This window comes from Chiloscyllium plagiosum, unplaced genomic scaffold (assembly GCF_037043375.1).
Source record: "Chiloscyllium plagiosum isolate Xiang-an unplaced genomic scaffold, Cpla_swu_hap1 HiC_scaffold_1, whole genome shotgun sequence".
Lineage (NCBI taxonomy): Eukaryota > Metazoa > Chordata > Chondrichthyes > Orectolobiformes > Hemiscylliidae > Chiloscyllium > Chiloscyllium plagiosum.
In genome coordinates, this window is record NW_028270139.1 from 93,588,018 (window position 1) to 93,606,467 (window position 18,450).

The following is an 18,450-nucleotide window of genomic DNA, read 5'->3' on the forward strand; positions in this document are numbered from 1 at the left end:
CAAATCAGGCAAGGATTTGCTGTTGCTGGGAGACTGACATGGGCCCCTCCTGTGATTAAGTGGGTCAGGCTGCTTTGGTCCCACCACAATGGGCTGACTTCAATTCTGCCTGCATTTTCAAAGTTATGAAAGGTCATAACGTTGCAAATAATAAATAATTATTTTCACTTGATGATAATTCAGGGAATGGCATTTAACATGGGGGTTATTCATGCTTTATGAATTTCAGGATCCAAACAACTGCCATGATTTTACACTGAGTTTAGAATTCCCTCACATGTATACATTGTAACTGAGCTTGCAATAAAGATGCAGTGAGATGTAAGTAAGTGGATTTATATTAGGAATACAGAATCCAGCAGCTGCGTTATGTCACTTGTTATTGATTTTATGTCTTTAATGTTGAAGCTAAGGCAACAGATTTAACACCATTACTGATTAGCACAAGACAAGTTAATGTTTGTCTATGGGGAAGTCAGAACAGCACCATTAATCAACTTTCAAATAAACAGATCACACTAGCAGCTCTTTAATCTGAAGTGATTGGGTCCCATGTAGCTCTATCACTGCCAGAAAAAGGCATAGGTTGGCAGAGGGTTATAAAGGGACTTGGGGCTTTGGGCTGAGGGCCAAATAGAGTCATAGAGATGTACAGCATGGAAACAGACCCTTCGGTCAAACCCATCCATGCCGATCAGATATCCTAAGCCAATCTAGCCCCACCTGCCAGGACCTGGCTCATATCCCTCCAAACCCTTCCTATTCATATACCCATCCAAATGCCGTTTAAATGTTGCAATTGTACCAGCCTCCACCACATCCTCTGGCAGCTCATTCCATACACGTATCACCCTCTGCGTGAAAAAGTTACCCATTAGGTCTCTTTTATATCTTTCCCCTCTCATCCTCAACCTATGCCCTGGAGTTCTGGACTCCCCCACCCCAGGGAAAAAACTTTGTCTATTTATCCTATCCATGCCCCTCATGATTTTGTAAACGTCTATAAGGTCACCCCTCAGCCTCTGACGCTCCAGGGAAAACAGCCCCGGCCTGTTCAGCCTCTCCCCATAGCTCAAATCTTCCAACCCTGGCAACATCCTTGTAAATCTCTTCTGAACCCTTTCAAGTTTCACAACATCTTTTCGATAGGAAGGAGACCAGAGTTTCATGCAATATTTCAAAAGTGGCCTAACCAATGTCCTGTTCACCCGCAACATGACCTCCCAATTCCTGAACTCAACACTCTGACCAATAAAGGAAAGCATAACAAACGACTTCTTCACTACCCTGTCCACCTGCGACTCCACTTTCAAGGAGCTTTGAACCTGCACTTCAAGGTCTCTTTGTTCAGCAACACTCCCTAGGACCTTACCATTAAATATATAAGCCCTGCTAAGATTTGCTTTCCCAAAATGCAGCACCTCACATTTATCTAAATTAAACTCCATCTACCACTTCTCAGCCCATTGGCCCATCTGGTCAAGATCCTGTTGTAATCTGAGGTACCCTTCTTTGCTATCCACTACACCTCCAATTTTTGTGTCATCTGCAAACTTACTAACTGTACCTCTTATGTGCTCACATCCAAATCATTTATATAAATGACAAAAAGAAGTGGACCCAGCACCGATCCTTGTGCCACTCCACTGGTCACAGGCCTCCAGTCTGAAAAACAACCCTCCAACACCACTCCCTGTCTTCTACACCTTTGAGGCCAGTTCTGTATCCAAATGGCTAGTTCTCCCTGTATTCCGTGAGATCTTACCTTGATAACCAGTCTCCCATGGGGAACCTTGTCGAACGTCTTACTGAAGTCCATATAGATCACATCTACCACTCTGCCTTCATCAATCTCCTTTATTACTTCTTCAAAAAACTCAGTGGGGGGATCTAAGATGGCGGCAATCTGAGAAGATCACACTGCAGAGCTTCGCATTGCAGCAGGAGCAGGACGGTCCTTTAACCCACCCAACCCAGGTCATCAGGATTTCTTGGGGCGTTGGAAAGATTGTGGAGCCCCAAGAAACATTTAAAAATTGACTTACCTGTATTTTCAGTGTCCAGAAATACCTAAAAAGGGAGGAGGAGCATCTGAGGCCGGGCCTGCAGCTCAGCCTGAAGCAGCCTCGGAGCTGATTACTCTCCAGGACCTGGTGAACCAGCTCTCGAAATCTCGCGAGATGTTGGGGAAACAGATTGAAGAGAAGCTGGCTCCAGTCTCCCTCATGCTGCACAAGCATGAGCAGCAGCTGGGTGACCTGGAGAAAAGGACGGATGAGCTGAAGCACAGGGTCACAGTGGTGGAAGCTGATGCCAGTTCATTCAAGGAAGAGATCCAAGCCCTGAAGACGCAGGTTTGTAATTTGCATGACCAAGTGGATGATCTTGAAAACAGGGGCAGGAGAAGAAACATTCGGATCATCGGTCTGCCTGAGGGTAAGGAAGGTGAGCGGCCTGCGGAATTTGTTGAAGATTGGCTTCCAAAATTCCTTGACTTGGAGTCTGGCATGAGAGGATTGCAGATAGAGAGGGCTCATCGTGTTGCAGCATGGAGGTTGGGTCTGGGTCAACGCTCTCGTCCTTTCCTGGTGCGGTTCCATCATTACCGGGATAAGGAGAGAGTCATGGAGGCTTCCAGACTCCAGGGGAAGGATCCAAAGGCCCTAATTTACGAGGGGTCTAAGATCATGTTTTTTCAGGACTTTTCAGCGGCGGTGATCCAGAAACGAAAATCGTATGATGGTGTGAAGAGAAGACTGAAGGAGCTTGGGATTCAGTACTCCCTGAGATATCCGGCAGTGCTTCGGATCACCTTAGATGGATCCATGCATCTCTTTGACACATCGGAGAAGGCAAGAGACTTTGTGGACAAACTAACCTAATTTAAACAATTGTAATATGTATAAATATTGTTGCTTGGGTATGCGTTTATCATTCTGTAAAAGAAATGGAGGAAATCCGGTTGGAGCTTTGTTTTTCCCCTTTTTTTTCCTCTATTGATAATAATTTGGTTCAAACTATGTCTGGCGGTGGTTAAGATGCACATTTTAACTTTCTAAGTTAGAACATGCCAAAGGATGGGTGGGGTATTTATTCCCTCTTTTTTTAATAAAATAATGTTTTTTTATTCATATTGATATTCTATGGGGTGTTTATTCTTTTTAGCTTGTGCTTGCAATGTGGCTCTAGCTGGCAGAAGTGAAGGTGGTTGAGATGGTTAGATGCCTATTTATGGGCAGTTCCGGACAGGTAGTTGCTCCCTCCGGGCAAGGGGTGAGTTCCCCTACTCAGCGCTATTGTCGTTTTATATGTTGGTTTGTTTTCTGGTTTTTGTTGTTTTTTATTTTTAATAATTTTGTATGTTTGTTAAATGTAGTGGTTTTAGTTTATGTAGTTTTTATATTTGGTGGACCATGCGACACTAAGACTCAGCAATTTGTGGTTCAGGTTCCTCCTTTCTGGAATTTAAATGTAATTGCAGAAGATTATGGCTAATGATTTGATTAAATGGTGTACCTGGAATATCAAGGGAAGTCACTCACCAATTAAGAGGAAGAAGGTACTCTTGAGTCTTAGAAAGGAGAAGGTGGATATTGCTTTGTTACAGAAGACACATTTGGATGACAAGGAGCATCTGAAATTACAGCAGAATGGCTTTGACCGAGTTTATTTTTCATCATTTAATACCAGAAGTAGGGAAGTGGCTATATTGGTAAGGACAAATCTCTCATTTAAATTGTTGTAATGTGTTAAAGACACATACGGGTGGTTTATAATTCTTAAAGCCTTGATAAACGGAGAAGAATATGGCATTTTAAATGTTTATTGTCCCCCAGCTCATCCTCTTAAATTCTTGGTAGATGCTTTTTCTAAACTGGTAAGTCTCAAGTCTCGGCAGATCATTATAGGGGGAGATTTTAACTGCCTCATGGACCCCACAGTAGATAGGTTGCCTCAAGGTCACTCGATACCCTCTGCACAAACTAAACAGTTATTGGGTTTGTGTGGGGAATTAGGATTGGTGGACGTCTGGAGGTGTCTCCACCCTACAGGTAGGGATTTCACGTTTTTCTCCAACCTTCACAGATGTCACACAAGGATTGATTTTTTTCTGACCCCTGTGGTAACCCTGGATCTGGTGGCATCCTGTACGATTGGTAATATTGCCATCTCTGATCATGCTCCAGTGTACCTCATGGTTAAAATTAAGGATGTTACAGTGGATTCAAGGTACTGGCGAATGGATCCCTTTATTCTCATGGACAGCAAGTTTGTGGAGTATTTCTCTAGGGAATTTCGGGCATTCCTAAACATCAACATAGGCTCAATTGATAGCTCATCTGTTCTCTGGGAAACTGCCAAAGCTTATGCAAGAGGTTTCGTTATTTCATATTCCACCAGTAGGAAGCAACAGAAGGGTGAGCAGCAATGTCTCCTTGAAGCATGGTTGAAGGCAGCCGAGAAGGCCTATTTTGACAGCCCTCGTTGGTCAAACTACAGAGGATTACGGCACTGCGGTCTGCACTAAATTCCGTGCTCACACAGACGGCAAAGAAGGAGCTGGCTTTTGCAAAGCAAAGGTTATATGAGCATGGTGACAAGCCAGGCAAATACTTAGCATACCTTGCCAGAAAGAGAAGTGCCCCACAAACCACTACAGCGATTAGGGAAGGGTCTTGGAACCTAATATGCGATTCTAAAAAGATTAATGTGGCGGTCCAGAGATTCTACTCTAAGTTATATCAGTCTGAGAATTGTGAGGAGGGGCAGGCCAAAATGGAATCCTTTTTTAGAGATCTGAAGCTCCTGGGTGTGACTCCCGAACAACAGCCCTTTCTCAATGCCTCATTATCAGAGCAAGTAGTGCAGGAAACTGTGAGGCAGCTTCAGAGTGGAAAGGCACCCGGTCCTGGTGGACTTCCCAGTGAATTCTATAAGGAATTTATAAGTATACTGTCAGGCCCGATGCTGAATATGTTTAATGATTCATACAGTCATGTTTGTTTCCCACCATCTCTGAGAGAGGCAAATATTTCACTTATCCTTAAAAAAGGGAAGGATCTGGAAGACTGTGCTTCATACAGGCCCATCTCGCTCTTAAATGTGGACTTTAAGATCCTCTCTAAGGCTCTTGTGTTAAGGCTGGAGACTGTGTTACCCTCTATTATTAAAGAGGATCAGACGGGCTTCATAAAGGGTCGCAGATCCTCCAATAATGCTAGGAGGCTGCTTAACGTAATTCAAGCATGCCAACAGCAGTCAATACAGGGATTGGTGATTTCTTTAGATGAAGAGAAGGTATTTGACCGAGTTGAGTGGCCGTACCTTTTCTATACTCTAGACCGGTTTGGTCTGGGCGAAGTTTTCATAAGATGGGTAAAGGTTCTCTACAGTGTACATCTCGCTGCGGTCATTACCAATGGGGTATGATCAAGCAATTTTAATATTTCTAGGAGCAGCCAGCAGGGCTGTCCCCTTTCACCATTACTTTTTACGTTGGTGATTGAACCGTTGGCAGAGGCCATTCGTGGGGATCTCAATATATCAGCTCCAGAAGTGGGGTCAAAATTACATAAGATCTTGCTGTATGCAGATGATGTTCTAATTTTCTTGACAAATCCAGCAGTTTCAGTGCCTTGCCTGGTACAATGCATTCACGCGTTTGGCGCTTTTTCAGGGTATAAGATTAATTTTGCTTAATCAGAGGCTATGTCTATGGGTGGTCTTACGAAAGAGTTGGCTCTTGAGAGTGTCTATAGATTCCCATTTAGGTGGTCACAGGAGGGTTTTGTGTATTTGGGCATATTCATTACTCCACTTCTGGATTGGCTGCTCAAAGCCAATTTTACTCAATTATTTGAAAAAAATTAAACAAGATCTCCAAAGATGGGAGGCACTTCCAGTCTCATGATTGGGTCGGATTAAGATGAATATTCTCCCTCGTTTGCTATACCCTATACGGATGCTCCCCCTGATTTTCAATAAACAAACACTCAGGAGACTGAACAGTTGGTTCAGCTCCTTTATCTGGCACCATAAATGGCCCCTCATTAAATTAGCCAAATTGCAGTTGCCTCACAGAATGGGGGGAGTAGACCTTTCGGACATTAAAAATTACCAATTAAGCTCGCCTTTGACCTACGTAAGTGTTTGGGTTTGTGGGGACCCTCTTTCAATATGGCTAGATATCGAAATCTCCCCCAAGTCCCTCCTCCCTACCTTTTGTCTTAGCCTGCTGGACACACTTTCCTCATTCCTGAAGAAGGGCTTATGCCCGAAACGTCGATTCTCTTGTTCCCTGGATGCTGCCTGACCTGCTGCGCTGTTCCAGCAACACATTTTCAGCCGAGATATCGAAGTCTCCCAGGCAAGGTGCCCCCTTACCAGTTTGCTGATTTTAGACAAGGTGAGGACAGTTAGGGAATATTGCCATAACCCAATAGTCATCAATACTGTTAAAGCATGGAGGGCAATTCGGCAGAGAGAAGGTAATATTGACAAAACATCTTTGTTTACACCTTTAGTGGGTATGCCGAGTTTTCAACCAGGTATGATAGATTCAGGATTTAAATGTTGGGCAGCTAGGGGTATATCTTGCATGGGTGATTTATTTGAGGGAGATGTAATGATGTCCTTCAATCAGTTAGTACGGAAGTATGAGTTACCTAATAGAGACCTCTTTCATTTTTTTCAAGTTAGGGATTTTATTCAAAAAAGGACCACACTTTTGACAGATCCCTACAAATCTGACATAGAAAGAGGGGTGCTAAGGGCTAAGAATACACTCTCTGTCAGTACTCTATATCACCAACCGGAGGGTGCCACCTCAGATGAGTCTGATCGACTCTGCAAGATTTGGGAAAGAGAGCTGGGTGTTGAAGTTTCTTCAGAGGCATGGGAGGATATTTGGGAGAATGCAAGGAAGATATCAATTTGCAATAGGACCCATGCTTTACAGTTGAAGATTCTCCACAGGGTCCACTTAGCCCCAGACCATTTGTCAAAATTTAAACCAGGGGTATCTTCACCATGCCCCAAGGTCTGTATGGGTACTCTTACCCATTGTCTTTGGTCTTGTGACAGGCTTCAAACATATTGGAGCGCTGTGGTGGGTGCAATGGAGAGGATTTTAGGTGTAGGGGTGGAGAAGGATCCTATTTCACTCTTTTTGGGCCTACCCATTGTATTTCCTGCAGACTCGCATAAGAAAAATCTTTTCAATATTCTTACATTCTGTGCAAGGAAGAATATCTTGCTAGGTTGGATATCAGAAAACCCCCCCAGGCATGTCAGGTTGGCGGACAATTGTTATGGAGCATATTCCCCTGGATTTTCTCACAAATATGGCACACCACAAAACTGAGAATTTTTACAAGACATGGCAACCCTTTTTGAAATACCTGGACACAGATTTATCTGCCACACTAACAAGGGCTTTTATATAGCCGTAACGATTGTGTTTCATGAGTCCAATATCCAGGGAGGAGGAACTGTGAACGTATGAGTGTTTTGTTTGGCTGGGCTGAGTTATTACTATTTATTTGTTTGTTGTTAGGTATTTATTTAGTTAGTTGAATAGCTAGTTTAGTTTTTTTTTAAATTTTAAACTTCTCTATATGTTTATACATTCGTATAGGAGGGAGGGTTGGGGAATTTTTTTTATTATTTGGGTTTAGTTTTGTACTATTTTTGTACTGTTTTGAATTGCATTGTTTTGTATTTGTTGTAATATTTAAAAATCTATTTTTTCTTAATAAAAATATATTATATAAAAAAAAACTCAGTGAAGTTCGTGAGACATGATTTCCCATGCACAAAGCCATGTTGACTATCTCTAATCGGTCCTTGCCTTTCCAAATATATGTACATTTTGCCCCTTGGGTTCCCTCCAACAACTTGCCCACCACGGACGTCAGGCTCACTGGTCTTTAGTTCCCTGGCTTGTCCTTACCACCTTTCTTAAACAGTGGCACCACGTTTGCCAACCTCAAGTCTTCCGGCACCTCACCTGTGACTATCGATGATACAAATATTTCAGTAAGAGGCCCAGCAATCACTTCCCTAGCTTCTCACAGAGTTCTGGGGTACATCTGATCAGGTCCTGGGGATTTATCCACCTTTATGCATGTCAAGACATCCACCTCCTCTGTAATATGGACATTTTTCAAGATGTCACCATCTATTTCCCTACATTCTATATCTTCCATGTCCTTTTCCACAGTAAGTACTGATGCAAAATACTCGTTTAGTATCTCCTCTATTCTCTACAGGAGTTAGGTGGGGTCATGAGTTGGCATGGGTCACTATGAGTGGAGCATGGACAGTATGTGAGATTTGAATCTTTTTAAAATATGCAACAAAGTCCTCATCACCAAAACTGTCTCTTTATTTTGCCTCCACAAGTATTGGCCGCTGTGATTACCTGTACATCTTTATTTTGCTCTCATAGTAATGTCAAGTGATATAGGATGGATTGGACTAATAAATGTAAGTAGGTATTTCCTCTAAAAGGCTCTGTAAGGAATCACATCTTTGAGGTGATAATGTTATTGTCGAATTATTATCTTTCACAAATGTGAGGAGTTAGCAATATGACCCGAATACACCATGAACCTGATTCAGACTAAAGTGACCGAGATAATCTGATCCTTGCTCCGGAGAGTAGGAACTTACTGGCAGTTAGACTCGCCACCTCAGGGAGGAATTTGCAGTAATCACAGCGGGCAATGCTTGTGGAGGCAGAATCTCAGTTTTAGTGATAACGACTTTGTTGCAACTTTAAAAAATATTTTAAAAAGATCCAACCCTCAGACCTCACATACTAGCCATCCTCCACTCATGCAGATCCATGCCATCTCACAACCCCACCTAGCGCTTTTGTGGCTCCTGTGCCAACATATGGCCCTCAATCCAAAGCCCCAAGTCCCTTTATAATCCTCTGCCAACCTATGCATTCCATATAGCCCTTGACTCTCTAAAACCCTTCTGGCATTTCAGGCAAATGAATCCACCCCTCACTTAACATCCTTTGGCTTTACATCCTCCATGACAACTCACTCTAGTTTGACCATAACAGAGGTCAGCACCTATGCTGAGAGGAAATTTAAAAAGTTTTAAGTTAGTCGTTATGAAGTAATTTAAAAACTCATTAATAAAATCACATTCATTGCATTTAGCTTCATTCAACTACTTAATCTGTTATTTAAACAAACATTTGTATTCATAGCTCTACTTCAAATACTTTGTCAGCACTTGGAGATATCACTAAAACCTCAAAACGATAAGCACCTCACTGTGATAATGATCAATTGTGAAATCAGTCATGAGTCTTCTATCATAACCCTCAGGTTTATGTCAACAGCAACAGTGAAACATTATTTTTTTTCCCTATGGACAGTGATTGCAATAAATTGTAATCTCTGACTGTAATAAATTTCCATTGCACCACTAATCTACAGACAAAACCAAAATACATCAGAGTCCATTGAACACAGAATTAGTTTAAATAAATATTAATCTTATTGAAAATTCTGAATAATTTCAGATTTATGAAGCATGAAAGATGGGACACTGTTAGAAATATCTTATTTTCTAATTCATGCGAATGTAATTTTAAATTTGAGGATTGAAATTCTTTGAATGTAAGGGAAATAAAAGCACATCTCTGGTAAACAGGCCTAAAGGAATTGTAGTTCAAAGGACGCCTTTTATTAATGCAATATGGCTAAAGTTTGGAGAACTGAAAATGAGTGACCTCCTGCTGACTTTTGTAATGGAGATAGAGAGTGTGAGGCAGAAGTGCTAACCGCTGAGCCACTGTGCCACCCGTCTGTATAGGGAAACTCTTGGGTGGACATAAAACAAGGAATGTGTTGAGATTTTTGGTAGCAAAGTATAAGTGTTTTAACAGAAACCCCGGTGAGGTTTTCTGCCTGCGAAGTGTGATAGTTCTAAAGGATTAATTTCTTTCTGTTATTGATAAGCTGGAATTAAATGTAATATTCAATGGACTGAAAGTTGCCCAGAGTTTTGAAGTGAAATTTTAAATTGTCTGATCACATGTGAACATAAAAATCTCATTTTACAATTCTCGTTTATATTTGTCTGCCACATAGATCTGAGAATAGCTAGCAAACTGTAAGTAGTTAAAACCTGAGAATCCTAAAGCAGAAAGAAATAGAGACTGCAGACTTTGAAGCTTTTTAGCTTCTCTTGGGCATTGTAGTTGGAACACACATTCACAGAATAAAAACTTTCATTCATGTTAAATGCCATGAAATTTTAAAACATAACCCAGATGTCAACATAATCTAGGTGTAATCAAATTAAGCATAATACTTATTGAAAATAGTTCTTTGTTTAAACTATTCTATTATATTTTGGTTTTGTCTTTCATTCAGTAGTGTGATGGAGACTTATTGCTTTGATACGATCATTATATTTCCCAAAGTGTGAATCTACTTATTCATAATGGCACTAACTAGGTCTGTTTTTTGATTCCAATATACCAGCTCAGCAGCAACTAATATTGGGAATGGTTGTTGAGATACTGGGAGATAAAGTAACTTTAGTAGTATTACCTCGAATGGTCTTAGGTCAACTCCCTATAGATGGTGAATGGAGTGCCAGGCAGCGTCATGGCTATTCTCCATGGTAGGTTTCCTCGGTGATATCATTGAAGAATATTCCCTAGGCTATGAAGATAGTGCTGAAAATGTGTTGCTGGAAAAGCGCAGCAGGTCAGGCAGCATCCAGGGAACAGGAGAATCGACGTTTCGGGCATAAGCCCTTCTTCAGGAATGAGGAACGTTTGTCCAGCAGGCTAAGATAAAAGGTAGGGAGGAGGGACTTGGGAGAGGGGCATCGGAAATGTGATAGGTGGAAAGAGGTCAAGGTGAGGGTGATAGGTCAGACTGGGGTGGGGGCAGAGAGGTCAGGAAGAAGATTGCAGGTTAGGAAGGCGGTGCTGAATTCGATGGATTTGACTGAGACAAGGTGGGGGGAGGGGAAATGAGGAAACTGGTGAAATCCGAGTTCATCCCTTGTGGTTGGAGGGTTCCTAGGCGGAAGATGAGGCGCTCTTTCTCCAACCGTTGTGTTGTTGTGGTCTGGCGATGGAGGAGTCCAAAGACCTGCATATCCTTGGTGGAGTGGGAGGGGGAGTTGAAGTGTTGAGCCACAGGGTGGTTGGGTTGGTTGGTCCGGGTGTCCCAGAGGTGTTCTCTGAAACGCTCCGCAAGTAGGTGGCCTGTCTCCCCAATATAGAGGAGGCCACATCGGGTGCAGAGGATGCAATAGATGATGTGTGTGGAGGTGCAGGTGAATCTGTGGCGAATATGGAAGTTTCCTTTGGGGCCTTGGAGGGAGGTGAGGGGGGAGGTGTGGGCGCAAGTCTTGCACCTCCTGCGGTTGCAGGGGAAGGTTCCGGGAGTGGAGGTTGGGTTGGTGGGGGGTGTGGATCTGACGAGGGAGTCACGGAGGGAGTGGTCTTTACGGAATGCTGATAGGGGAGGGGAGGGAAATATATCCTTGGTGGTGGGGTCCGTTTGGAGGTGGCGGAAATGACGGCGGATGATGCGCTGTACATGGAGATTGGTGGGTTGGTAGGTGAGGACCAGTGGGGTTCTGTCCTGGTGGCGGTTGGAGGGGCGGGGCTCAAGGGCGGAGGAGCGGGAAGTGGAAGAGATGCGGTGGAGGGCATCGTCGACCACGTTGTGGGGGAAATTGCGGTCCTTGAAGAAGGAAGCCATCTGGGTTATACGTTTTTGGAACTGGTCCTCCTGGGAGCAGATGCGGCGGAGACGAAGGAATTGGGAGAATGGGATGGCGTTTTTACAGGGGGCAGGATGGGAGGAGGTGTAGTCCAGCTAGCTGTGGGAGTCGGTCGGTTTGTAGTAGATGTCCGTGTTGATTCGGTCGCCTGAGATAGAAATAGAAAGGTCGAGGAAGGGGAGGGAGGAATCTGAGACTGTCCAGGTGAATTTGAGGTCGGGGTGGAAGGTGTTGGTGAAGTGGATGAACTGTTCAACCTCCTCGTGGGAGCACGAGGCGGCGCCAATACAGTCATCAATGTAGCTGAGGAAAAGGTGGGGGGTGGGGCCAGTGTATTTGCGGAAGATGGACTGTTCCACATATCCTACGAAGAGGCAGGCATAGCTGGGGCCCATGCGGGTGCCCATGGCTACTCCTTTCGTTTGGAGGAAGTGGGAGGATTGGAGACTGTTCCACATATCCTACGAAGAGGTGTTCCACATATCCTTTGAAGATAGTGGCCTCTTGAAGGCACCTCGCTCCATAAAATTAGAAGTGGCATCAGTTAACTTTCTCCCTCATTATAATTCTTCCTTAAAATTTTTGAAAATGCAATAAATTTATAATCTGAATTGTAATATTAATCCTGGTTTCCTCAAAACACTGCAGTCCTTACAATGCCCTCCACTTGCAGAACATGCCAGGTGTACCCCTGAACACTGCATACTGTTCACTTGGGCACTTGGCACTGAGAAGGTGGCAGAAGGAAGACACACCCAGAGTAACATTTCAAACACCTGATCTATACCAGACTGAACCATCGCCATCTTGGCTAGGTCTAGGAGCAGAGCCACAAGAAGCCCCAGACTTGTGTTGCACTGAACTAGATTATTTCTTTTTACATTGTTGTTGATTGATCATCCAATGCATTTTTAGACAGTTGTGAATATATCAGCTTTCATAAAAGTTTAAAATTTCTCAGATCGCATCATAAATCTGTTTGTGAAAGATTCCTGTTTGCTAAAAGTAGTGAATATCTATAGACATTTAGTTTGAGGAATTTATGTCTGTTTTTATTGGTGAGCAGCTAGTCAGTAATCTCTAGGCACCAGAATGGAATGAGAGACATAAATCCAGTAACTGACAGTTTAATAGCAGCATGTTGGCAGATTTAGTGGGAAAGTGCCTCTAATCTCTTTGTTTGCACCTGACTACTGGAGTACAGTGGTGTATTGTACATTTTTATAAAATAATTCACAGGATGTTGGCGTCATTGGCTAAGCCTGCATTTATTGCCTATCCCTAATTGCTCAAGAGCCAATTTAGTGCTAACCACAATGCAGTGGGTCTGGAGTCACATTTAGGTCAGACGAGATAAGGATGACAGTATCCTTCCTCAAAAGGCATCAATTAACCAGATGATATTTCCCTGACAATCAATGATGGTCATCATTAGAGTTAATTTCAGAGGTTTACGGAAGTCAAATTTCACTATCTGCCATGGCAGGATTCAAACCCAGGTCCTCAGAACATTACATGGACTACATTCTAGATTACTTTATATTCTGGATTAATAGAAGAATGTGAGGGTTGCTGATGCTGGAGATCAGAGTCAAGAGTGTGGTCCTGGAAAAGCACAGCAGGTCTGGCAGCATCCGAGGAACAGGAGCATCAATGTTTTGGGCATAAGCCCTTCATCAGGAATGAGGCTTGTGAGCTGGGAGATAAATGGGAAGGGGGTGAGGCTGTGGGGAAAGCTAGCTGAGAATGCAATAGGTAGATGAAGGTGGGGGAGAAGGTGAGAAGTCTAGAAGAGAGTGGAGCGGACAGATGGGAAAGACGGTGGAGAGATCAAGAGAGTGGTGCCTACTTGGAGGCTTGGGATGAGGGGAATTGAGAAAACTGCTGAAATCCACTGAAGTGCAAAACCTGCACCCACACCTCGCCCCTCACCTCCGTCCAAAGATTCTTCCACATCTGACAGCAATTTACCTCCACAAATGTCATCTACTGTAACCATTGCACCTGATGTGGTCTCCTCTACATCAGGGAGGCAGGACACCAATTACGGAGCGTTACAGAGAACATTTCTGGGACACCCGCACCAAAAAACCCCACCGCCCCGTGGCTGAACATTTCAACTCCCCCTCCCACTCTACCAAGGACATGCAGGTCCTGGGTCTCCTCCATTGACGAACCCTAACTACCCGACACCTGGAGGAAGAACACCTTATCTTCGATTGGGACCCTGCAACCACACAGGATTAATATGGATTTCACCAGTTTCCTCATTTCCGTTCTCTCTACCTTATCCCAGTCCCAAGCCTCCAACTTGGCACCGTCTTCTTGACCTGTCCATCGTCTTTCCCATCTATCCGCTCCACCCTCCCCTCTGACCTATCACCTTCTCCCACACCTTCATCTACCTATCGCATTCCCAGCTACCTTCCCCCTAGCTCCACCCCCCCTCCCATTTATCTCTCAGCACTGGGCCCACAAGCCTCATTCCTGATGAGGGGCTTATGCCCACAATGTCAATTCTCCTGCTCCTCCGATGTTGCCTGACCTACTGTGTTTTTCCAGCACCACACTCTTGATTCTGGATTAATAGTCTACCAATAATACCACTAGGTATTTACATTGTGAGTAAATCCACAGTGTTAGAAATCTAACATGTGACTTAATGAACTTCCATACCCCCTTGTGTACCTACTTAATGATTGTGAACCTTAGCTTTTCACTTAGAGAGTTTGCATTGTGAGTAATCTACATTTCAGTCAGATCCTGGATCCTCAATTAAATGCTCTGCAGTGACTTTCCCTTAACTGATTTCCTTTTCTGTCTTTGGTCTTATGTGTTAACACTCTTTGTTGTCTGTGAGTAGTTTTCATTCACATTACATTCAAGTTTACAAAAATCAGTTTCAATGCAATCCGAAAAACAAGTTTTTTTTCTCTAATGAGTCTTCATTCAAAACGTGAGATTTCAGTTCGGGCAAGCAAGCAGCTGCTGCTCATTACATCAGTGTGTCCACTGAAAGGGCAACTTGTCTGAGCTTAGTCCCAGCTGCATCAGCACTGCACAGCCAAGGGAAAGCAAAGCAGAGTGGTTCAGGTACTGAAAAGAGGCGAAATGACTAAGCACACTGGATTAAATGAAAGAGGACCTTTTTTAGTGTAAAGTGCAGCAAAAGATGATTCCTTGGTAAAGGAAGACATTTAGAAATTGGCAAAGGGGTTATGGAGACAAACAATATATTATCTAAGTGACAGAGAGTAATTTCTTTCTTTTCCACTCACTATTTCAGTATTACTCCAGCACCAGTTGTCATGACTACAGATGACCCAAGGTGAGCTCTCTTCCCCATGGAACTTGACAGGCTGAGGTATCCCATCTGGAACTGTAAATAATCAGTGAATTTTGCTTGAGGACTAGTCATACACAAGCATAACACTCCCCAACAGTCATGGAAATGTAAGCTACCTTTCCTTCGTGATGATCTGAATCCAGGTTTAGTTTGAGGATAACTGTGAGATTGGGAGATCAATTTGGTTTCAACAATTTGTAAAGAGCAGAAGAAATAGTAGGATTACAATCCCAGCATTTATATTGAGTGCATCAGTGGTTGATTTACTTATGGTGAACAATAAAACCAAAAAGTGAAATACAAGGATATACATGTTGAGGTTTCAACAGTTTGAAACTGAATGGTATTTAGTTTCTTTTGTATTGCTGGACACTTTTACCATTTTTTCAGTCCCAGTTACAATCTGTTGCTTCAAATCAAATTGACCTGCTTTAAATTTCCAGCTAAATCAATTTGGTTCAAAACCGAAAAGGCTTGAATGTGAACTACTATTACTCTGGACTTAGTGTACAGTAAAAATAACACCTTCATTGTAGTGAAGAGGAGCATTTGGTAAAGTTGCCATAGTCCCATTCTCTCACGAGACAGAGATGACTGGTGGTAAGTTTAGCCTGAGGATCACTATACCTCAAGTGAGGGGAGAGATTGGAAAGGTGGGTTGGGACTTCAGCTAGTGTCAGAATTTAACCTGTACTATTGGCATCACTCTGCATTGAAAAGCCAGCTGTCCATGCAACTTAGCTAACTGCTCCCCTAACTGAATCAGTGACAAGGGAACAATATTCATGGCAAGGACTGAGTACAAAGTCTCTGACCTTCTCACTATTTAATTGCAGAAAGTTTTGGTTTTTCCAATAGCTAACATAGAACTACTGGATGGATGGAGAGAGGAGTTTGATGAAGAAGAGGCGATTGCTGTCAGTGCACAAATGGAAGCCAATACAGTGTTCACAGGTGATATTGTCAAGGGCTGGCATGTGAATAAAAAATAGGAATGAATAGGAATGAATGAAGCTTTATTGTCACTTGCACTCTACAGTGAACAATGTGGGGTACAGTACAGTGAAAAGCTTCAACTGTCACCACAATCTGGCACCATATAAACACTTCAAGAATAAAAAGACAAAGCGGAAAGAAAGTCCATCTTCTCTCCAAATGGATGCTTGGAGAATTCCAGAGGTAAGAATGTGAGCTGGGAAGAGTAGCCATTGCAGGAAATTGTCTGGTTGGGAAGTGTGAAACCATGTGAAAGTACAGCCACTCATCTGGACAATGGAAGAGAGGCCCTGGGGAGAATCAAGTGGCCAACTGTACAAAATGTTCCAGAATGACCAAGAAGCTGGAGGACATGCAGCGTATCACAGAGAGAAAGCTGCGAAATTACTAACTGCTTTCTTCACATCTAGCACATCACACTTTGAAAATCTCTTTCCATGCATCCATTTAAGTGCCAGAACAACCGTAAATGTGTGTGAACTGTATTTTTTGTAACAGTTAGTGTATTATATTTTTAGCATGGTAGCATGAAAAGAGAAGCTGTGTAAACATTTGAAAAATATATTGTTTCCTTCCCAGATCCATGGTCAAGTAAACAGTCAAATCACTGAAAGAACTTTTACATTTTCAGACACTACATAAAAGCTAATTATGAGAAAAGATCTTACTTTTCTATCTGGAGAAATAATTATTTTTATATTAACTAGTTTTAAAAAGAAATATTTATTTAATCCAAAAAATTAGCTTGTTTATGCAGGAAATTTGGGAGTGTTGGAAGTTTTTAATTCACTGATACCAGTGTCATGGGTGATTGGCAGTATTAGGGAAGCATGCAAACTACATGGTAATTAAGTCCGCACTGAAGTCACTAGGGAACAGTAACAGCAAATAAAAGAATAAGAGCTTGGGGCAAGAAATTGGAGACTGTGGTAAATGTAGCAATGAAATATTTCAGTATTTTTGTACCCTAATAAATAAGGGAAAAGAATGTGCTACCGACATAAATAAACAATAAGATCACAGATAGAAATAAAGATGAAAGCAATTTTCTGTCTTGAGAGAAGAAAATCGTATGGCATCAGATCTCATTTTCATCCAGATAAGAATTTTCTCAAATTTGGTGCAATTTTCTTTGATATCAGATTTTCATAAGGCTCTTAAGGGGCAGTGGAGGTTTCCCTCCCCCTGGGGCGGGAGGGCTCTCTAGTTTAGGTACTATCTGCTAATAACAAGTCCAAAAAGGCTGATTAAAAATATCCATCACTTATTATTGGACAATCACAATCTGGATGAGATATGGCAAAAGACCTGAGGGCATTAACAGTCACCTTTATTTAGTAGTACTGGAGTAGTTTGTAGGCCCAGCTGAGGTTCCCTTCAAAAACAATGAGATATTAGCTTTTACACAAATCTAATAGCTCTTCTGATCATTTTCTTCCTTGTAATAGTCACAAGTTACGAGATTTGTTGGGCTCAATTTTATACCTAAGTTAATGAGATTTTGAGCTTGTGGGAGCATAGAGTCATAGAGATGTACAGCACGGAAGCAGACCCTTTGGTCCAACCAGTCCACGTCGACCAGATATCCCAACCCAATCTAGTCCTATTTGCCAGCACCTGGCCCATATCCCTTGAAACTCTTTCCTATTCATATACCCATCCAGATGCCTTTTAAATGTTGTAATTGTACTAGCCTCCACCACTTCCTCTGACAGCTTATTCCATCCATGCACCACCCTCGGTGTGAAACAGTTGCCCCTTAGGTCTCTATTATATCTTTCCCCTCTCAACCTAAACCCATGCCCTCTAGTTCTGGACTCCCCCATTCCAGGAAAAGACCTTGTCTATTTATCCTATCCATGCCCCTCATGACTTCCATACCATCACCCTTCAGCCTCCAACGCTCCAGGGAAAACAGCCCCAGCCTGTTCAGACTCTCCCTATAGCTCAAATCCTCCAACCCTGGAAACATCCTTGTAAAACTTTTCTGAACCCTTTCAAGTTTCACAACATCTTTCTGATAGAAAGGAGAACAGAATTGCATGCAATATTCCAAAAGTGGCCTAACCAATGACCTGTACAGCCGCAACATGACCTCCCAACTCCTGTACTCAATACTCTGACCAATAAAGGAAAGCATACCAAATGCCGTCTTCATTATCCTATTTTCCTGCCACTCCACTTTCAAGGAACAATGAACCTGCACTCCAAGATCTCTTTGTTCAGCAACACTCCACAGGACCTTGACACTAAGTGTATAAGTCCTGCTCTGATTTGCTTTTCCAAAATGCAGCACTCACAGTTATATGAATTAAATTCCATCTACCACTTCTCAG

At 42.7% G+C, this 18,450-nt stretch overlaps 1 protein-coding gene across 1 annotated transcript in view; it reads left to right on the top strand.

The window, feature by feature from the left end:
• The window catches only part of LOC148152161 (uncharacterized), a 63,967-nt gene that overhangs the window by 4,167 nt on the left and 41,350 nt on the right, over window positions 1–18,450 (top strand). The window contains exons 2-3 of the mRNA XM_087993948.1: window positions 2,058–2,852; window positions 15,955–16,072. Of these exons, the coding sequence (XP_087850074.1) occupies window positions 2,058–2,852; window positions 15,955–16,072 (913 nt within the window). The remainder of the gene's footprint in view (window positions 1–2,057; window positions 2,853–15,954; window positions 16,073–18,450) is intronic.